Source organism: Magallana gigas, chromosome 8 (genome assembly GCF_963853765.1).
Source record: "Magallana gigas chromosome 8, xbMagGiga1.1, whole genome shotgun sequence".
Taxonomy (NCBI): domain Eukaryota; kingdom Metazoa; phylum Mollusca; class Bivalvia; order Ostreida; family Ostreidae; genus Magallana; species Magallana gigas.
Genome location: NC_088860.1, coordinates 22,037,542 through 22,060,445, shown reverse-complemented (window position 1 = coordinate 22,060,445; position 22,904 = coordinate 22,037,542). Strand labels below are relative to the sequence as shown.

The following is a 22,904-nucleotide window of genomic DNA, read 5'->3' as shown; positions in this document are numbered from 1 at the left end:
TAAAACTCGAAAAAAAGTACACATAGCCATATAAACCCATATTTATGCAGCTGGGTGGAACATTAAAACAATACCGTGGAGAATTACGATCAACAATTGTCAGTTCTGTACTAAATTCAACCCCCTTCCCCCTCCACCCTCGTGATATCTATACTGTTACCAGTGGTGATTTACCTGCTTTCCTGGTTTGGACAGTAGTCTAGCATAAGGCCTATAAAAAAATGGTGTGTTTAGGGTAACACTGATGAAAAAATTAGGTTAGGTAGGTAGGGGTTTTTTTTTATCATATTTTTTTCTGCATGAACCCTAAGAATGTTTGTTTGTGTCATATTTAAAAACAAATTTTTTAATAGAAATAATATAAAATTCACAATCGGATAAAAACAAACAAAAATGGTAGGGTCGGGGCATTTTTGTAGGTTAGGTCGGGTTATCCTAAACACACAACTTTTTTTTTAGGCCTAAGTAAGGACGAATACTTTGAGTGAGAACTTGGTTTCTTGTCTTGCTAGTTTTGTGATACTTTTGGGTACATTCCAACATAGAAGAAATTTCACTATTTACTATTGATGTTGTTTCGTAGTTGTCCCTACTACATGTATATAGAACATGTATGTCGAGTCAAGGTCATGTGAGAATCAAGGTCAATGTATCATGTAAACCACGGTACTCCCAAGTCAGGAGCTTTTATAGAAATAGTGATTGCCTCAATGACAAAGGTCTAACATTTCCATTTAGGAAATTGACGTTTTCCAAAAGTCAACCTTAAGACTAGTCAAATTGAATGATACAAGTACTTATGTTTTTTAACTTTAAACGAACGCTAGAAACCATTCAATTTTTTTTCGATAATTATTATTTCATAGCAATCAAAGGTTGCTTGCATTGATTTAATATATTGAAACTCTTTTAAAAAAAAAGTGCCCGATGCTAATGACATCATTAATGAATTATAAATGATGTTAATCACAATTCGGGCACATTTGCATAGTTTCGGAATTTGACTTTAAAAATTCAGAGTAAATTTTCGCTCCGTTGGACTTCTCACTCAGTTCCCTCATAAAACGTAATCTTTAGAATTCTACTGTATGACTGGTCGTGGATTAGTGATAAAATCACAATTAAAATCGCTCACAATATGTTTGACACGAAACGTGCAGTTGTCAAAGATGGTCCGTCTGCGGTTCTATAAGGGGGAGTTCCAATGTGATTTTTCTAGTACAAAGGCACACATTGCCTTCTAAGCCCAGAGAAGGCGTGTTTTAAACGCCAGCTTTTATGTTTCTGCTCTGCGTTCCAAAAATCTATTGATATTTTGAATGTCAGTGTTTACATTTTAAAGTTTTGCTATTCATCCCTTTTGAGCCCCTATTGAACTTTTCTGAACTGAGCAGAGAATGTTGTTTCTTCATCCGTAAACGGTTCCCTTCTTCGATGATGTGTTAATGTGTTTTTGTCGCACATTCGTCGATACGATTTGGGAATAGTGTCGTCATTTTAGAGTTTCTGGAATAAAATCCGGGAATCTTACCATCGGAATTAAAGGATTAGGTGCATATTTTGTCATTGCCGATTGAATACAACACTCTGTAACTGGATGCCAAATAATTCGTAAGTTTCTGATATGTTTCATCTGTTTGAATAATTAATAAATCAAATGCATTTTCTTTTATCTCATATAATTTTGAATGGAAATCAAAGAACGTAGCTTAGATGAATTGCATCTCTCAGTGTGTGTGAATATTTCGAATTTTCGTTTCTTCTCTGGCCCAAAGGAGCAGAAAATTGAAACAACTTTAATCAAGATTTCGCTCATTTTTCGATTTTATGATACATATTGAAAGAATGAAATCTATTTGTATTATGCGTGGGTCTCTATATATATGAATATTGCATGAGATTTTAAACTGCAATGAATGAAACGATATAGGGGCCGTTTAGTAAATTTCAAAAGCGCCACTGGATCTTTTATGTTGCTAAGTTAATAGTCCAGAATTTAAATATATCACAAATAAACATTTCTCTCATTATCGAATTTGATTCATAAACTAAATATGATACTGTTTATGAGGTAAACATAGCACCTGGAGTAAAACTCTACCACCTAAATGTTATCAACAACACCCATTCCCAGTAATTGTCGATACTTCATAAACTGACAAATGATCGCTAAATTGATACATCTTTAATAATACCCCCCATTTTTATAGGTTTGACGATCTTGAGAACACGCGCTAACAATCAACTGGCCGTTTTTATTTATCAGGAAGCCCTCGCTACTCAGTCTCTGCAGGAACGTTATGGTTCAGCACAAAGTAACTCCATTTCCTGTCGGTTCGCATCAGAGGCGGTACGGATAATGGGCGCAAGGAACAAAGCATGGTAGCAGGCTCACTGTCAAACGGTTGCCCTTTGTCCATGTAAGTTTGCGTCTTCAAGGGGGAAGGAATCGTGAAAGTTGACGGAGGGAGTGCGAGGCAGACAAATTTGATTTATGAAGTGGGGGAAGTTTACTGCAGTTCCACGTGCAGTTGTAACGAAAACCATCTGACTGCAAGAAGTCGTAGCGTTAACAACAACACAAACGATGGCTGAGGAGCGCCGAAACTCCACAAGTCAAAGGGAATCGCGTCTTTGACTAACTGAAGCGTGGTGCTAATTTGTCAACATGGTAGTGCTGAAACCTAAAAGCAGTAGCTTCAATTCGCTTTGGTCCATATCATACAGTGTAATAGTGGTCAGCGTCCAGTGCTACATATCTTACAGAAATATCTCGGAATATCAGGACTCTCTTCGGAACCAGTGGAACCGGGAAACCCCACCCGAGGTCGGCCTCAAACTTGGCCTGACAATCGTTTCCTTCATTGTGCTTCCTTTCTTTTTGTTGTCCTCCATCTTTAGAACCGGAAACTACGGAAATGACGGGTATAAGCTGGGACGGGACCACGCCATCTGTCCGATTTCCGGTGGAATCTTGGACCATATTGGTTCGGAGTTTGGGCGCCGTCTGTGGCGCTATGCGCCTCCCTTTGCGCCCTCTCTTCATGTTTTATCAGCGTTCTGTCTTTTGTTTCCGGACGTCTTGATATCAGGCAAGGAAATACAGCTTCAACTCAAACCAACAGGTAATGTAATATAGGGTACATACATAAAGAATTAGTGTTTTGTTGATTGTAAATGACATTATGTTGTGAGATATCCAAGAATTTAGATAGCATGTGTGAACTACATGTAACTTTGTTAAACATTTAGCGCGTTTATATATCTTAATTGCCTGTTTAGTCTTGCTTATTCGAAAAGAATTCTTTAAATTTATCTGAAGCTCTGACAAAATTTACTCCCCGGTAAACCTGTCTTTTTATGTGATATGAATGATATATCTATACATATCTACAAACGCCCTTGAGCGTTGGATTTAGCAGATAATGAAAACAGTCACTATAAATGTCGACTTATTATGTTTTATGTGACCTGTGTGTAAGCTAACCGGCTTAAATCGCGATCCGCATAGAAAAAGCTGTGAAACCCTGCTTAAGACACCATTCAAATTGGGTTTTCGCCTTCTATCTAGCGTGATTCCTGATCAATATCCGAACTCTCCGGGAAGCTGTTTCTAATAAATGGGGCATGCTCCGATTTCTCGCACCTGTTAGTCTTCAGTCATTGACCACTAAGTGGTCACACTGACCAGACCTTGGAAATAAACAAGTGGTGATTTTATTCATATCTGGGATCCCGACCGTTTAGGTTTCTAACTATTCAAAAACCCTTAGCTGCTAAACTAAGGTCCCCTCAGATTTCTAAGGTACTTTGTAACTATTTACAACAACCGTCTGCTATAATCGACGCGCTGTCCTTTATCAATAGTTTTTGATACGAGATTCCTGAAAGGTTTTTACTCCAATCTTTTGATCAGTAGATGACTTTTATTGACTCTTAATTATCCTTAAACTATTACTTCTCATAGATTTTGTTTTTAATGGTGACGAATTCCACGAATTGTTCGTAGTATACCTTTAACTGTGTCTCAGACCTTCGATTGAATGTCACGTCTATTTAATCATTCATTTAGAACAGGTTATGGGCAATTAGACTTTTTACTTGACTTCAGCGGTAAAGCAAAAATCATGCCTAAAAGAATAAAGAATTCCAAACTGAAATTGTATAATTGGAATGTTGTGATTGATAATGATTTTCTAAATTGAATCTGCAGAGCTAATATGAATCTTTAGCAGTTGAACAGTTTATTTTTATCTCTTTGGATGTAGTTTACAACACAGAGAAATTACCGAACATATAACAATTTACACTTTATGCGTGAGTAGATGAAAAATAAACATTTATAATGATTCTGTACATAATACATATGAAGTATAAATGTACATTTTTTATGTAGATAAATATATAGGAATTAACAGCAGAATGACATGACTTGTTCGTCCAGAGGTTCGATTTGTCCCATTATTACATTGTGTTCTTTAGGAAAAGCATCTTGACTTGGCGAGAGTCCGTTCTTTATACCGGATCGATTGTAACAAGCTTGTGTACAGTTTGGAAATGTCTAACCTGTGTCTCTCAATAATGATCAAACAAACACCTAGTCTTCTGCCTGAAAAACTTTTTTTTTTTAACTTTTAAAAGCCCAGAGTTTTCGTGTGTTCTATTTCCATACCGGACTTTCTTCACGGATTCCGTCCGCCTTTTTCAATCAATAATTCAAATTGCTGCCAGACCTTTCGTTATTTACTCGATTCTTTGACCCTTTTACTGCGCTATGTACCTTTTAATTATCAGGTATACTGTGCATTCTCGTTTTGCTCAATGCTTCATTCTTTGTAATGTTTAGTCTATTACAACGTATATACAGAAGAACTCTGAATCAAATATGGAACTTAGTTTACAAAGTCATCCATGGGTTCTAACAGTTTTTACAACCAAGTAGACTCAAAGGATAGAAGACCTCATGCAAAATTTGAGTAAATATGATATTTCACAATCAAAATATTCCTGTCAGCATTTATTTATTCTTAATAAATATAGAGAAGCGCCGATAACAAAAACAGTTATGAAAAGCGTTATTTCTAATCAGCAATGCAGCATGTGATCTCGCTCATTCCGCGCGGGTAAGGTCAGCCTTGAGAATTCCGGATTGTCAGATAAATTCTCGTTCCTGTACTCACAAAAGATAGGACGCCGAATAAACAATAGAACAAGGTGGAAACTCACAGTGTATCACCTGCCTGTGTGAGAAAACACAAACCTCGTTCTCCAACAACAGCAAGCCCCTGGGTAACATAAACGTTTACAGGAATCTGACCCCAGAGATCACAAAACATGAGCTAGACTTCGCCCTCCTAAAGAATCTAAGTTTATAAACACCGGTACCGAAATATTTTTATTTTTTATTTTTTTCCCCATCTTATATTTTTTTTTACAGCTGCTACATTGGTTTTTATAATACTCACGCTGTTAATTTTTCAATCTCTCAAAAACATCGGTAGTTTTTAATTTCGTGTCGTTATTAATCGGTAACTGACCTTCAGAAAAACGTGTTCTCCACGAGTTTAAACTCTTTCACCACGTAATTCTATTTCCTCTAAAAAAAAAAAAAAAAAAAAAAGATGAAAAAAATCTCATTACGTGTATTTCTGGAATTAGATTGGGAAATTCAAGTTTCTATTGAAATCAGGAGAAATACTCAGGAAATGGAATAATCTTTCTCTCTATCTTGTAATAAAAGATTTCGATATGCTCTTGATGGACTGAATTGGTTTCTTGCATAAAGGTTAGCATAAAACTTGTTGCTTTTTTCCCATGGACCGGCCGATGCACTCCCAAGACAAGCCATCGATTTCAAGCTCTCTTGATACACGTTCTTTGTTATCCATGTATTGTGTGCATCTCGCGATACAAAAGATTATTAAACAATTCTTTAAGTGCTTTCTTGCTAAGACATCGTCGGAAACCCACGCATATGCTTTAAACTTCATTTCTTTATAAAGGCGTATATAAAAATCTTACTATAACTTCCATTACAATTTATCTTCAGCTTAGCGATTTTTTATAAAAAAATGCAAATTTACATACTGCATATATTTAAGTCTTTCAAATTATATAAACTTTTAGTTTGTGATTCTTTTCAGTTTGTCTTTGAAAGGAAACATTGTATGTAACGTATTTTGAGTCCCATCTACTCCCGAAATCATTTTAAAAGTATAGTAAAATAAAACCCTTTTCACGTTTTTCATTAATTGCCAACGCACGCACGTAAGCATGTACTTAACATGTATTTGTTTATGAAACAGCAAACATTCCATAAATTGAGAGAAAGTGACGAGTTTTAATTGATAGAAACCATGCAGTCTCTTGATCGCCGGGAATCGAATGCGCCACTAAAGCAGATAATGATTACAAATGGCGCATTCTTGTAGACAATTTGAGAAAAAAGCAACAGCCCTAATACCAATGCTATGATCTCGATAAATACCGCCTCTTGAAAATTTCAAGAATATGCATTTTGCTCAATGAGATGCTCCTTTTGACACAGTAGTGTGTCTCGCCAAATCACGTCTTAAAACGGCTTAGAAAGAATGTTAAAACCACGTCAGAATGAAAGGGCTCCAGCAGGCGAGAGTGGAAAGGTTGGCACGGCATCTCTTCTTGTTCTATCCATATTTTACATTGAAATGTAAGCGATGTTATGGTAATTGATACATACAGGAAACAGACAGTCGCGACCATTTTGCAGAATATCGTAATTCCTAAATGGAAAACGGATGTTTTGCAAAATGATGTTAAAATCATAAACGATGTTCGCGTCATTGCAAATGTATCAAATCGGTGCACTGTATATACATGTACACCGACCGAAACGAACTCATCAAGGATAATTAAAACTGTAGTGTAATATTATTGTTTATAATTACTTGTATTTCTAACTAGTAGATCGTACAACGTTTCTTTATCAGCTTAATGATTTTAATAATCAATGTGGTTTATGGGGAATTCAGAGGTTTCATATGTGCGAGCGGGCACGGGTCTACTTCTATAATGGTACCGAAATCCATACCTATCAGTGTGTTTTGCTAAGCGATACCTTGTTTTAATTCGATCTGTAAACACTACTATTTAATGGCATATATTGATAACATAAGCGTGTTTTGAAAGCTTGTCAAACGATATCAGGATCAATCTCAGAACAAAGAATGGATCCATCGAAACAAACAATAAAGCCAGCTCTGGCAGAGAAATCCTAGCATGGCGTCTCTCCACGAAATTCCATGCAGTGAACATTGCAGCTAGTTGCACATTGAGATCACTATCTTTCTCATTGGATTCCATGTGCTCTCGGAGAGTTTTGCCGTTAACATGTTACTTTTCCGATTTACGCTTTGAAAAAGATGCGTTCGCTACGCCCTACTAGAATGACAAATGTACCCATGTCAGTGAGAGAGTCTTGAACGAGATTTCTCTTGACAACGAGATTACAATCGCTGCTTCTTTTTCCTGTAAATTCAATATATCTTTAACCATATTTTTGTCAACGGGTTGTTATTTTAATAAGAGAACTCAGCAGGATGGTATTCTTAGCGGAGACAGAAAAGGATGTTTCTTTGCCTTGCTCGTTGCATAAAACCTTTGCATAAGATAAAAGTTATGTGAATCTCTATATAGTTTTTGACAAGGTAATTTTTCATTTTGATATGATCCCATGATTTATTAAGAGTAGATGACACACAGTGAGTGCATATATAGCTTTTTGACTTCACCTTGACATTAAAACATGTCACCATGGAAACATATTCGCCTAAAATATATCATGGTCTTTGGACTGGAGTATTTGTGCTTGCCATTGGTCTTGAAACTTTGATTACGAAAATAAACAAGAGGTAGTCTTAATATTTTTGAAACCTCGGCACCCATACCCTTCCTCCAACTTGTTTTGAAGTATACACTGTATTTATTAAGTATATCATAACTAACAAGGTTTTATGTAGGTACCACTGGAAGAAATTACGTGCACGCTAATTATAGCAGATATCATGCGCACTCGATTAAAAACAAGGTGCTCGTAGATCTCTGTGCGCAGTAGGAGTCTGGGCATCAGACATCAATTCTATACAACCATCGATTTCTCAGCCAAAAATGTCATACCTTGCAGAGGTCGCTGCTTAAATTCAAGATAAAATTGAAAAGAAATCCTCAAACAGTTGTCAATCAATGATCCAGATGGACGTCTTTTTGCATTACTGAACCTAATGCCATGGAAAAATTTTCCCCAAATTCATTTTTTTCCCCAAAGAATAGTGTTAGGGCTTTAAAATGAAAAGTTTTGATCAAATCAATTTAATAAGTTATATGGCATCAGACTTAGTTATCTCAATGAAATGCGTCTTTGGATATCAACACGAATTATATATCTCTGTCTTGTATTATACAGATGATACTTTATCACATTGTTGAAACACTGATGCTGTGTACAAATCAAAAAAAAAAGAATCAGCAAAATTAGTGGTTCCAATTTGTCGTGATTGACGTAACTTGATCACCCAGTATTACTCAGTATCTAATCAGAATTAATGGAGCCCCTGCTAGTGATATCTCGTGAGGTAATCCAGACCATGCGGAGGGAAAATGAAAATAGAAACTTTTAAAACTTTCTTTTATCGTTTGACTCGCAGGTTGTTGTTTAAATCAAGAGAGCGATAGATATGTCTGCGGGACTTTAAAGGTGCTGGATCTTTCCTTACTCAGAATCACTCGTATATACTGAGAACGATTTATCTAAGGGGTGTCGATTAGTTTGTCTTTCTTCTAAATCAAATTGAAATTCTTTGAATTTGCTAAACCGTTAGAGATGCAGAGAAGCGGTAACTCTCAGAATCAGAACATCTAATTTATTGAAAAATAATCGAAAAAACTTAAAAATATCGAGGCATATCGATTGGGAGTTGAATAGTATAGGTGTATTGGGGAACGGTATGGAGTACTATTGTATTAAATCATTTAGCATTACATGTATCTCCAAGGACTCGGGGTGTATACCATAATGGGGTTATCTCCGTATCTGAAGTAAAACTCATGGATGCATTTCCATAGATATGAGGCAAAACGAATTGAAATTTATATCAAACAAATGTATCGATTTATATAGAAATATAAAATATCATCATGTTGAAGTGGAATATATTAAAAATTTATCAGATTCGATAAAGAACAATCTCTGAAGTGCAGGTACTACATGTAGTGACGCATTCCAATATATGGGGTAGAACATTTTGACGAAACCATGAACAGTTAATCAATGTATGCAATGCTTTTGTTTAGTTTGTGTCTGTACGTATATACAATTAGTGTTAAGAAAGCTAAGAAATTATTTTGATAATCGAGACACGCCATTAGGAAAAAGATGCCATGCATTGTTTTATTTAGTCAGTGAGAGACAATCCTACATTTTTTTGGGAGAAACCCTCCAAGAGACACCTGTTATTTCTGAATCTGTATATCCAAACAGGTGTTTTCAATGTCTTCTCGCATGTTGCACCCGATGAAGTGCGCAAGTACGTAATGTTGTTTGATTTTACAAACTCGTTGATCTGTAAAACTGAGACAAATCCATTCAGACGATACAGCTCTCTCAGATTATTGCTAAGCATCCCTTAGATCCGCGGTGTGTAAGTTTAGGTAATGCCAAAACAAACAACTTCCATCTTCTTTGATCCTTTAACAAGATTTCTGAATGGATTTAGGTAGGTGGTAGAATTTGTGGACCTCTATATAAAAAGAACATGCATTGCAAAGAATATAATTAAAAAAACATTGCATTCTTGTGGAGGGTTGTGAAAAATTTGAAACTTCGTTTTATAGGAGAGTAAAGAACTAATTTCAGGTCTGTCGTCTTTTGAGGGTTTGGCTTTACGGTTTAGCATGTTGCAAGCACAGTTAATTGAGGAATTCAATCAAGAAACAAGTTTCCATTGGGTTTTTCTCGAAATATCCCACGCATCAAGACCGCCCGTGAGAGGGCGCTGCTGATCTCAAACCATTAGAACACCCACCCCGAGCCCCACGTGTTTCTTAGTTTTTAATTGATTTTTCTCACTTTTGTTTCATGGCTCGTTACCATTCTGACAATCCATCAGTTTTCATCTTAGCCACCCCCCCCCCCCTTTTTTTTACCGTTCTTCCATCTTCTGCTATTGTCTTAATATTTTGGCTTGCCTCCATTTCTTATTAACGAAGCAGTCAGTCTTTAACAAGGGCAGTGAGATAGTACATTGTACTATAATGTGTATGAGGATCCGTATAAATATCATTCGTAATGAACCCACCGCGTACCGTATCGGACTTAATCAGTATCGCGATGATCGACAGCCTTACATTTCTCTTTTATTCCCCGTGGTCGCTCTCCTCTTCCTCAGATATATCAGGGCTTTTTGGTACATTGTAAATCAACATTTGAGACCTTTGCCACAATCGCAAAATTAGTTTAATCTAACTTTTGATATTCTTGCTACTGTGTTTATGCGCAGCCAGCCTCGTCTCGCTCGCGCCTTTTCGGTGCAACTCCCAGTGCAAAGGAAATCATTTGAAAAGGCGCAGGTTGTCGGAATACAGTTTTAATTTTGTTAGCGAGGTGTACTTTAAATAAATTGAACAGGTGTGGGTTTTCTTTCAAAATTCTAACTAGAAACAGTCTTCATTCCGTGTTTCTTTTGCAATATATCGTGTTTCCCATTCCTGATTATCTCGATTTCCACTCGTTCATGTTGATACTCAATTGCATACGTTTCTAGCTAACCAATCATATTGATTCAAATCTCTCAAATTCAGTGTTAATTAGAGACCCTCGTGAGTCACAAATTACCCATTTATTTTTCTTTTAAATTGAGTTCTGTAGGAATTTCTTAACGTAACGACTGCAGCGGAAGTCATTATCTGCAACCTCTAAGTTGTATTTTCGGATTTCCTCTCTAACAGCCATTAAAATGAACAGTAAAACAATTACGAATATGGAAAATTGTACTCTCGTTTTTTTTTCTTCTGCGAAATCAAATGGAAAACGATATTTAAAGGAAATGAAAAATAACGTAGTAACAGACTGCTTCTATAAAAAAAAGATTTACGAAAAAAAATTCTTTGATTTTAACAACAATATAAAACAAGTTCAAAGATTCAAACACGTGCGAACTTTTCAATCTAATGGAGATTAATCAAATTGTGAAAATAAATGCATAGGAAAACCTTACAATGTTATGAAGATGCATCAAATTGTGAAAAAATAGATGGAAGGGGGGGTCAATGCTTTTTAATTATTAAAAACTTCTTCCGGTTTTTTTTTCAGAAGCAGTATGGAGTACGGACCTTGATTTCTTGTTTTCTGATGCTAGAGCTTTAACCAGTGATTTCTTAACAAAAAACATCAGTGCAGTTGGTATTGCTAACCTCACGGGCTATTCACCGGAAACTGCATATATCACTCCGAATTTCCTCAACTTCGTGTTCGCATTAACGACGTTCGCCATTCGTTATTCAGCAGTGTTCTGGTACACGAACAAAACTCTGTCGTTTGTATACGCAGCCGAGCTACTTTTTATGAGCTTTGATTCAATATTTATGTTTGCAGGATTTTCTATATTGTACAAACTCACAAAATCTATTGACCGATACAATGACCCAGTTAACCTTATTTTGAATTCGAGTGGCATTCTGGGACTGTACATCACAAGTGGTTTCGTTGTGATGTTCTCGTCGTACGTAGTGTTCGAATACAGTGCTTATCATTTCATGGAGAAGTTCAAAAAAGTTGACAGAAAACATAATCCAGAAAAATACAAAAATCAATCTATTGCCTCTAAAGGAATTTGCAATGGATACTTTTCCCATTCAAGCGCTGTCGTGATTTTTATTTTACTGGCCGTTTTTCGCGGTCCCATCTATTATGACATCATTGCTGTTTATAGACTAACGTCCGATGGCTGCCTGTTGGCGTGCCTTGTGGTAGGAGTTTGCTATTTGGTGACCTGGATTTTTCTATGGACTCTGCTAACTATTAAACAAGAGTGGATGTTCCGAATTCTTGATTATGCGAACGTTGGACAACCGATATTTGTGATAAAAAGCGACCGACTTTCAAAAACCAACTCAATCTCAATAGGCTCTATCGAGCTGAAAGATGTGACCTTGGAGAGGAAACGCGGGCCAGGGTCGGTACCCAGTATTGATATTACTCCGAGTGAGAGTGGCTTTGATGAATGTGAAGTAGGGTTGTCGTCCGAGGATGACCGCTATGGGACAGTGCTAGCCCCGGTCCATGAAGACAGCATTGAAAATGGCTTCCCAAGTGACGTCATCGTTCGCAGAAATCGACATAGACGGAGTGGACCGCGGTGTGTGACATTCCACGATCCGATACGTCATTCTGTGGGGAGCCTGTGTGAGAGAGACCCATCGCGTAGTCGATCGCCGGCTCCTAGTGAGAGCACAATGCACGTGACGGCCGAGGTCCATAGACTGGGTCCGCGAACTCAGTACCAGCGGAGGAGTTCTGACCCCGAAATGAAGCAGGCCTTCAAACGACGCCATAACAACATTATGTTGGCTGCTCTTAGAAACAACACCTCGAGTCCTGAAATCAAGAACAATGCCGATTATTTAACAAACGTTAATGATTTATCTACAAGTTCAGACGATGTTCGAAGCAACGCTTCCGAACCACTTTTAAATCAACCAATGAGATTGTCCGAAGCCCGTAACTACGGAACTTCATTCGGGAACGCACCGCAGTCTCGAGAGATGGCGACTTACAAACCATCTAATCTCGATACAGCAAGAGAAGTGTCAACAGCTCCCAAAACGCCAGTGAACGCTGAAACCTCTTTAGACACTTCGGTGTCACTGACAGAAAGTGGGATAGCTCAGTCCAATGTCACGGACATAACCACCATATTGTCCGAGGACGAGTATGAAAACTTTAAAGGTGCAAAACAGCCAGACATCGTGCCAAACCAGCATTCAGGTTCCCCGCATAGAGTCTATCCCAAACCCCAGAATTTCATATCGAACACAAAGCCCGGAGTTTCCAGGCGGGATTCGGCAAACTACTCCATGGCGTCCTCACAAGACACGTCTTCCAATGATTCGGACCCCGTGCAGCGACCGCCTGCGTTGTGCAGCCAAGTATGACATTTTCTGCATGAGTGATGTGTGCATTTTATTTTTGTGATATTATTTTACTAGCTTGTGTGGTAGATGTAGTGATTTTTGAGAATTGGCGATCTAGCGGAAGTGATGTTTATTTAAATGTTTTCAATGCGAAGCGATACACAAACATGAAATAGATATACATGTATGTTGTATATTTGAATTCTTTTGTTGAATTAAGATAAAATATATATTGTTCTATGTAGGTGTATAATTATCATTGTAGAATACTTAAAATATAGATTTTTTTTCATTTAAGTTTATGCATTTTAAATCTGATTCTGTATATGAAATACTCGATCTGAAATAATTGTGGACAAATATATGATGTCATATATTAAATTCGTTTAAAAATTAACTTTATTTTTACAATTTTTTTGTACTAATAAGTTTGTAGAGTTTATGTGTAAATCTATGGGTCTAAGCTTCCTCCCGATATCCCGTCTGAAATTAATTTTCAAAGTTTAGAATATACATAATTTTGCATGAGTAGTTAACAGTTTCTTGTGGATTTGGCATCTAATTTTGCATGGAATAAAAAAGATCAAAAATAAAATCTGATTCGTTTCACGATTAAAACATTGGCTTACAAAGAAATATACTAGACAGAGTACAAACATTTATTCAGACCGCAATGCCTTTTTTATTTATGGTTTGTACTGGAATATCATAACGATTAATATACATGTAATTGCATAGATAATAAAAAAAAACAAGATGGCAGACAACACAATGAGCAGAAAGGAAGAGCTCAGCAGCTCTTATTTGATTTAGATCCTCGAACGATAGAACTTAGTTAGTGGACTCGGATTCAAAAAATCGTCAGACCCTCTACCCTTCCACAATCTTTCCACTCTTCCAGCTTCACCAGAAATATAGGTCACATGTCTGATAAGCTTCAAGTCGGCCGTGAAATTAAAAGAAAGAAAAGAGCAGTGTTTTATGACAAATATAATTGGCCACAATGTCTATCGGTATTTACAGCCGTACTAATCGGGTTTTTTTCTTTTATGATTACTGGGCGGCCATATTTGATAATCTTGTGTCTGACATAGTAATTTGTTGCGCCATATTTCCCAAGCGTCTCCAGTTGGATTGAACCTCTGGTGTCTGACAGTGATGGGTATATTTATATAATAATTCGCGTGTTCCTTGTAAACCAGACAGCTGCATGTAAGATGACGGAAATACCGACAGAGGAAATACGATCAACAATCTAGTACAATATAATAATGTTAAACAGTTTTGACAGAGAAGATAAAAATGAATCCAAAAATGCTTTGATATCTTTATTGGGGGGCTAGCTTTTGATATGATGTCTTTGAAATAGGCAATGCATTTTTGCATACATTTGCTGATCGATAGATTACATTTGATATTTCAATAATCAATCGACATATTATTTTTTTATTCTTGATATACGACTCCTCTAGGTAGAATTTTTGATATATTATTCCTTCTAAATAGCTCTATGCCGAAATTAAATTCATATTCAGCGTCTTGTGCGCTAATCCAGAACTTTTGGCGGGGGAGGGGGTTGCAACGGATTATTTTGTCCACCGAAAAGATTTGTGGATGGGGGGGGGGGGGAGGGGGGTCGAGGTCTTTTATTTTGGTATTTGAATATCTAAACATGAATTTTCCGGAGTTTCCGAACCCCTCTAGATCCGCTCATAAGAATTAAGTTTCTACATGTGGTAAGTGCAGATGGAGATACATGTATCTTGATTTTCGATGAATGCAGTGGTTTTGGGGGTGTATTGTGCATATGTTTATCAGTGACATTTCTTTAATTCTTACTTATAAAAACCAATTACTCGTGATAGCATCGATGAACAGTGCGGAACGCCTCCAAAAAGCTAAAATTCCAGTCTCTGTAAATAGTTTTCTCAAAATTATTATCATCTATGACTTCACCAGCAAGAAAATATTTTTGAATGTTCACCAAAAACACCCCCCCCCCCGAAAAAAAAACAAAATCAACAAAACTAAGGCTACTAGGTATTGACACAATCTGAACAAAAAATGGGGTGTATATATAGTATAAGGATGTTTTAGTAATACATGTACGTACCTATCTTTTTTGCGAAAACTTATACCTAAGGCCCTCTTCTCAGCAGAAAACTGTACAAATGTACTTGCAAACGGGAGCAATCCCACTACGCTACTTACTAACAGGTGCCCATAATGAATTGTTCTTGAGCTTTGAGGGTAATACATTAATCTTTCTCTCTTTGTTGTGTTTTGTAGGTTTCCAAATCGGCGAAGTCCTGACCAGAATGTGGGGAATAGTTGCAGGATTTCTACAACTCGTACCTCAGACACGTGTGTTGCTATCACGTCAAGTAGACGATATTTTGACTAAATGATTTCTAGACACAATACTTATCACTTAGAGGCAATAATGCCTCTCGAGTGTCTATTCGATGAAAACTCTAGTCGCCAAAACGTCTTTGTGAGTATCAACGACTCAGGCCTTGAGCTAGCGATGAATGACGAAAGATAGGCCTTACATTCAGGAATGTTTGAATCAATCAAAATGATTTTAGATGGCTTTATTAAGTTTTTTTTTATTGCAGTTTACTCGGCATTTATTTCATAAAACATAAATTATTATATATATAAAACGGTAATAAGAGCTAAGTTTGTGAAAAAGCATCACTATTGCATACTATATTGTGTCTTGCAAGTGTGCTATTAAATCAGTTGACCAATTGTTTCACCAGGGTGATCAGATTCATATCATATTATCTCGCTTCTTTCTAAAAATATACAGTATTCTGTAATTTAGATTTATCAGTGTTTCGTCCCACAAGTCAAGATTCGGGAAATATTTCAATTTAAGGTTGTACGTGAAAACATTCAACATTTGTGCATATCAGTGATATATTTTCCCCATATATTCATACATGACCATGGGAATTTTTTTAAGAGATTGTTTTTAAAAACTCACGAAAAAAATGCAATGTCAACTACTTTTTTTAGGTAAATGATGTTGGCTTTTTGTTTTTGTTTTTTTTTATATATAAAAGCGGTTAAAAGAATTATCTGAGGGAATCTGTGGCGTTCAACTTTGTATATAGAGCAGAAATAAAAATTGTGAAAACAAAATTTTTTGTTCATTGTGTCATACATACTTTCTCCAGTTCAGACAGATTTATAAAAACACTCATTTAAAAAGAATGTTTACTCAGTTCGGTCTTCTTGCGTGTCAGTTTGATTAACAGAAATGTAATTAACCACTTAGGTTGGCGCTTGCTTTTGGTAAATCACTCGCGAGTGTCATTTAATTCGATTGGAATCATCATTGGCTATTTACCAACTAACGGAAAAAATATGTCGTTAAGTTTTGAGTTACTCGTAAAGTGGCATTGATTTCTAAATTAAATAAATTGCGTTTCCTTATCTGTAACTGTATCTGTGAAGTTCCTTAAAACTTAAAAAATACGATCGATTCAGCATTTACTTCCATTTTAAAAAACTATTATATGTATTGTATTTTTGTAAACCAGACTTCGTACATATATAAACGACAATATGTTATTTAAAAAAAAACAACTGCCATTTTTGTCTGAGCAATGTGAGCTGTATTTTTAATAATTTTATCTTTGTTCAAAAACCCGTTAGTATGATAAGTCTGCATGTGATTTAAACTTGTATGATAAATAAGATTTGAAGAAATCGTTAATTTTTGTCAAAAGATAGATTTTTCTTCTAGACACTACATGTATATTCTGAATCAATTTTTGTACAGGACGACATTATTCAATTTTGTTCCAATTAAGACTTCTTAACGGCTTTTTTCAGAAAAATATGCCTGACAGAAAATTTTGAAGCCATGCTATTTTTGACATTTTAGTGGAAAAAAATAATTTTTCTTAAAAATCAGCATGAAAAATGCACCTCATATTTCTTTAAATCACATGATCGCGTTTTCATTTATCTATATGGAAGGCCCCTTTTTTACGACTGAAAAGAATCGTAAAAGAAATATTTAAAAATGTTTTCAGCTCAAACACTGTAAATAGAATCTTACTTGTTATTGTCTTTTATTATGATTGCTCTAGTTGAAAGCGGGCAATTATATATATGGACAAACTGTATATAGAGTATGTCCGACAACTCCCGCTTTTTAGTTGGCCAATTATGTAACATGACAATTTAACTTTATCTTCATTTTTTTTTCTTATTTCTCACTTTTACTACGATTTCTTTAGAATTAAGAAAATCTATAAAATCTTTTGCACCTTATCTAGATGGCAGATTTTCTGAGCTTGTAAATTAGAAACGAGAGAGACACATTTTTGTTTTGCTATATATATAAGTTTATTAACAAATTTGGCACATGAAACACTACTGTGTTGGGGCATACATATCACATATACATCATCTTGTTGACAAATAAATAAAGTTTTAGCTTTTATCACACACTGGACTTCTCGGGGACACGAGGCATCTGTTGTAACTTAGGAGAGGCCATGCTCGGGGAATAGTTCAAATAAGGATATGGCACTCGAAAAGATTGTCCCGGAATAAAACTTGGACTCATTTGGAATGATGCGGGTGAGTAAGGTAGCACGGGTGGGAATTGTCCAGGTGATGACGTCACGGGATATTGTGGAGGGATGTGGGACATTCCAGGAAGCTGTCCGAAGTTGGTGGCTGTAACATTGTACGGTGGGGGACAGGGTAGTCCTAAGGCCGTCAGCTGAGAGACATCAACGCCACCTGTCGGGAGGCTGAACGACCGCGCATGCTCATCGTCCCGCTTCTGTCTCTTTTCTTTCATTCTTCTGTTCTGGAACCAAGTCTTGACCTAAAAAACAAATCAAAAATATTAACTACAAAACATTACATGACTAAATCTTCACATTAGAACTAATAAAAACAATTATTCAAAATATACATTGTAAATTCAAACTCTATTTGTTGATGTTGATAATTGTGAAGAATTCTGAAATAATTATAAATCTTGATATCTTTTAGTATACGTGAATATGCAAGTGTTACGAGAGAATTGTACATACCTGTTGGTCAGATAGGCCCAGTTTCTCAGCCAGAGATTGGCGTTCGTTGGCTGGAAGGTACTTCTGTGCCTGGTACCGCTTCTCTAGATCGTGAATCTGCTCTGTGGAGAAAGCCGTGCGTGCCTTCTTACGTCTATGGAGATCGTCACAGTCATCCAAATCTAAAAAAAAAATATTACAAGAAATTAAATCTTAATATCAATTATAGTATGTTTTTTTCGTACTTCTATGGATTTAAAAAGGAAATAGTGGAGTTGTAAAACTTGTGTCCAATCAATCAAATTTTGCAAATAAAATAATACTTAATTTGAAACGAAGTTTTTAAAAATGTGTTGGGCATTTTAATACCTGATGTATTAAAGGAACTGCTTGAGGAGTTGCTGGCTTCGCTGATGTGACGAAATCGATCTGGAGAGGGGCTCTCCACGCCAGAATCACAAGAATCCTCCCTCTTCCTTTTCACAGCGGAATTGGTTGGCGATATCAGAGGAAGCTTTAACGGGTAGGAGGTCTTTGTGGAACTCAGAGAAGGCATCAACAAGGAAGACGAGGAGGATTTTTCAGGTGTGATGAAAGCTGAACCACTGAAGTCTGTTCTGAATGTTGACTGTATCACGGCGTCTTCAGAGACAGAGTTTTTAGGACTTCCATCGTGTTTTTCATCATGGCTACTCCTAGCCAAGAACTCAATGGAGAACGCAGCCTTCTTGGGTTTGGCCTCGGACAACATTGTTCGATTGGTAATACTCGTTAAAAATCCCAAAGTTAGAATGTGTTATCTCAGTGAAGGTCAGAGTGAAACTGATTCCAACTAAGATGGTCGGGTATTAAATACGAGAGATTTTAATTTGTTTAATTACTTCCGTAACTTCGTTCATCCCCCAATTGACACTTAATCCTATTGTTAATCGTCAATGCTGTCTTAATGAGTGCAAAGTATCACCTATTGTTTAATTTGGCTTGGCGAAAAGGCTGCTAAAACAAACACAAGCCGTGTTTACGCTACAATGCCCAATTATCACGGGCCGTTGAATTTGGTCCTATTTGTGTTGTTGAAGGTGATTAGGATAATGTTGTTACAATGATGTTGTGTAAACAACTTGCTAATCGCCGTCACAATGGGTTCACACATCTAGTCTCCTTGGTCGTTTGAAGTAGCTGACCATCGATTGTTAAACAAGCCACAAGATTTTAATTATAATTGCTCTGTACAATAGGTATAAATGACATATGATTGCCTTGTTTTGTTGTAAAAGAGCAAAATTATCACGTTTTATTATGTTCCAAAAAAAAAATTGTCAAATCGTGTATAAACTGTCTGTCGACATAATTTGCGATTTTTTTCATCAATTAATTGTACGTATTTCTTAAAGAAAAAATTATAAAATTTAACATAAGATAGTCAAGTTCAAGTTCTTTATTAACTTTAAGCTATACAGCTCATCAGTACAATAAATATAAACAATATACACGTACAGGTAGGTTAACAGGAGAATGTGGCAGAAGTGTACATACTATGATATCAACATCTAATTTGCATTAAGTTACATAAGATAGTCCATCTATATCTTTTTTTGATTGATTTAACTACATTAAAATCCTTTTTTTAAGAATTAAATGGCTGACCTTACGCTCTTATTACTTACTGTTTTGTTTTGTTTTTTTTAGAATTGTCTGCTCTTCATTTAATTCATGAAAAAAATTCTCAAAACTTGTACGGTAAATTATGATTTTAAGGGGCATTTTCAAAGAAAAGAAAGGTTTTACCAAGAGATTTAGTGGGTAAATGATTTATACTTATTGGATAAATTAAAAACTTTTTCCATCGATTTCTATGTAAACTTCGATTTGATAAATTTCTATTCAAAATTATAGAGAATCATTTAATAACCACACAGAGATTTTAGTGATTAAACTTGCAATTTGTTAAATGTTAATATGATAGTTATGGATAGAACACAATTAAATTATTGACCATTTTTTTTCTTATCGATGACAGTGGGTAAATTCCAATAAAAAATACAACTCATCATTTAGAAATGAAAGCTGAACATCATTTTTGAGTATAAAGTATAGGTTTTACTTTGTTGTAAAAAAAATTTCTTTTGACAATTTTCAATTGTGTTTATTTAACAGATTATAATTCAGCGTTTTAAAACGTAATTCTAAACTTCTTGTTGAAATGAATAGACAATGAAATTAAACTAAAAATCAGAGAAACGGAACATTCCTAATTTCGTGCAAACTTTTAATCGGATGATACGATTTTAACGAGCTTAAAATTACACATGATTAAACACCCAACAGGATTATCGCAGATCAAAGCAGTGAGCTAATTTCGATAATGTCTTTACAAGACTCTAACAATCGTGTCAATTAATGGTCAATCAGTTGTCAAATAATCGACAAAAATGTCTCACCTTTCACCTAATGAAGCGATACAACGATTATTAAAAAGGCTTAAAACCAACAACACCGTACCCCCAGATAAATAGCAAAACGCGTAACAGTTTTAACGAATTCTATACGTTATAAGGGGAGATAATCTTGACAACAAAAGGTAGACAATTCGTATAAACCTGATAGGGACCCGTTTATTGACAAAGTTGTAAAAACATTAAATCACATTAGTCAATACAGTTGAGTAAAACCCCCCTGACGAAGGGCTTTGACCAGCGAGTAGAGGTGAGAGAAACAAACAGGGAACGATCTCCCGAGGATCAGTGCAGTTATTGCAGTAAAAACATCGTCACATGTCAACGAGCTAGCTGTCCGTTGTCTTTAATTCTTTGGCTTGTGGGAGATTGATCGGGGAATGGAATAACTGTGAAAACTGTTCACTGACCCCCGAAACTTGATTCTTTATTTGCATACTTGATAATGTTACAATTATCAAAGCCATTGAATTCAGCTTGCTAATACTAGTAATACAAGAACAAACACCTTTTTCGTAATAAATACATAACGGCTATCTTTCTTCAACACTTTTAACCTCCTCCGACGGATTTTCTATAAATTAAATGCGCCTTCATTTCTATTATTTGCTGTAAATGAAATCCTGAGGTTTGTAAGGTTTTCCTTTGTTTATTACTCCACTTCTAAAAACAATTAAAAATTCATGATTCTTATTAATTATTGTGTTTTATTTTTTAGTTTCGATAAGTGTCGATGTGTTGTCGTATCCCATGAGTTGTCTATTCCATGTCTTGTCCTTTCTATGAGCTGTCCATTCTGTGAGTTGTCGCATCGATGATTTTTTTCCGACGAGTTGTCTTTCGATAAGATATCGTAGACAATATTCGATATTTAAAGATTTAAAGCTATACACGCTATAATTTGCGTCAATTTTGAATGACAGTGAAAACGCATGTGTTTGTCTACTTATAAAAGTTATCCTTAATCTCTAAATTACAAGGGTGAATTCCATCTCGTTACAAAGATATAGATTTTTAATTGTTTATTTTCCTTCCAGGAAAATATACCTTTTCATGAATATTGATGAAGGAAGAGCAAACCGACCTCATTGCGCATGTCCGCGGAGAACTAGGTGGTCGTTATTGTTTGCCTAATTAAATATCCAACTTGATTTTTAATATGCTTAACAGTTGTTAATTTGAAATACATACATGTATAATGAGTAAAATACGCTTGCCATTCACGATACCCTTACTTCTGCATTAACACTTATAGGATCTATAAATAGCACATAGGGGAAAAACACAGGTCTACGTCATTTTTTTAAAGGAAGTATTCATATCTACTCACAGGCTTGTATTTTTTTCTTTTGTTTGTACTCGTATATCGGACAAATTTATGCTTTACTGAAAATATCCTTTCCTTTGTGAAACTATAACAATTATGAAGATGTTGACCCTTCACCAGTTTTGGTATGATAGGCTAAATTTAGCTGTCGATATCACGTGATAGATTGATATTCACGAGGAGGCATTACTTTCCTGGCAGGAAAATAAATATTTTTTATTGTTTAATATTTGATATATTTGTTACGTGATCGAATTGAGCATTATAATTAACAGAATAAAGGTAACTTTTATTAGTAATCAAACACATACATTTTCCCCTTTATTCAAAATTGACGCAAATTATAGCGTGTATAGCTTTAATTTAAACATATTTTACTGAGTAATCAAATGGATTAGGCAACAGACAAAGCCTATATAAACCCTCTCCAAAATACAAAGTCAAGAAGTGGTGTTATATAAAATAATGTACAGAATATAATATCACCAGTTTACAGAGATATATTATTGATATTTTTTGTATACATGCAAGACAAAGAATAATTGGATATTAAATAATAAGCTTCACTTTTGTCAAATAATTATAAATTGTAACTTAATTTGTAGTTTAACATATACATGAACACATTCATACCTACATTTGTAAACCCATCACCTTATTCATTCATACTGACAAACTTAAGTATAGAGTTTAAAGATATTACAGGGCTGGGTGGTATAGGATCATACAAAATGAGAACCTTCTACAGTAGAGGGTATCTTTCCAAATTAAACTAAATGTACTCATACAATCTTACGTTACATCGTTGATATTTATAGAATTATTTTTCCAGTTATGAATGACAGTAAGGCCACTTTTATTTAAACAGTGATTTCAACAATACTTTGCACCCGCCTTTGGCCTTTGATAATT

General features: G+C 35.6%; 2 protein-coding genes across 2 annotated transcripts; one reads left to right on the top strand and one right to left on the bottom strand.

Annotated features, from left to right (window-relative positions):
* Positions 1–1,246: 1,246 nt before the first annotated feature.
* Positions 1,247–15,972, top strand: LOC105325624 (uncharacterized). The gene is made up of 4 exons (XM_034472347.2): positions 1,247–1,611; positions 2,267–3,125; positions 11,345–13,179; positions 15,454–15,972. The coding sequence occupies exons 2-4, from the start codon at positions 2,669–2,671 to the stop codon at positions 15,475–15,477; spliced, it is 2,316 nt and encodes a 771-aa protein (XP_034328238.2). The 5' UTR covers positions 1,247–1,611; positions 2,267–2,668; the 3' UTR covers positions 15,478–15,972.
* Positions 15,973–17,483: 1,511 nt separating this feature from the next.
* On the bottom strand, positions 17,484–19,480 carry LOC105325623 (homeobox protein ceh-30). Its single transcript, XM_011425274.4, has 3 exons — positions 18,579–19,480; positions 18,231–18,391; positions 17,484–18,019 (listed from the first exon to the last, which is right to left on the bottom strand). The coding sequence occupies exons 1-3, from the start codon at positions 18,958–18,960 to the stop codon at positions 17,627–17,629; spliced, it is 936 nt and encodes a 311-aa protein (XP_011423576.3). The 5' UTR covers positions 18,961–19,480; the 3' UTR covers positions 17,484–17,626.
* Positions 19,481–22,904: the final 3,424 nt, after the last annotated feature.

Bases quoted from the DNA above. Each gene is read 5' to 3' on its own strand.
- LOC105325624 (XM_034472347.2), top strand. From the start codon at position 2,669: ATGGTAGTGCTGAAACCTAAAAGCAGTAGCTTCAATTCGCTTTGGTCC. The intron at 3,126-11,344 runs GTAATGTAATAT...TTTTTTTTTCAG, and splicing joins GCTTCAACTCAAACCAACAG to AAGCAGTATGGAGTACGGAC. The intron at 13,180-15,453 runs GTATGACATTTT...TGTGTTTTGTAG, and splicing joins CGCCTGCGTTGTGCAGCCAA to GTTTCCAAATCGGCGAAGTC.
- LOC105325623 (XM_011425274.4), bottom strand. From the start codon at position 18,960: ATGTTGTCCGAGGCCAAACCCAAGAAGGCTGCGTTCTCCATTGAGTTC. The intron at 18,392-18,578 runs GTATTAAAATGC...TTTTTTTTTTAG, and splicing joins CAGTTCCTTTAATACATCAG to ATTTGGATGACTGTGACGAT. The intron at 18,020-18,230 runs GTATGTACAATT...TTTGTTTTTTAG, and splicing joins TGGGCCTATCTGACCAACAG to GTCAAGACTTGGTTCCAGAA.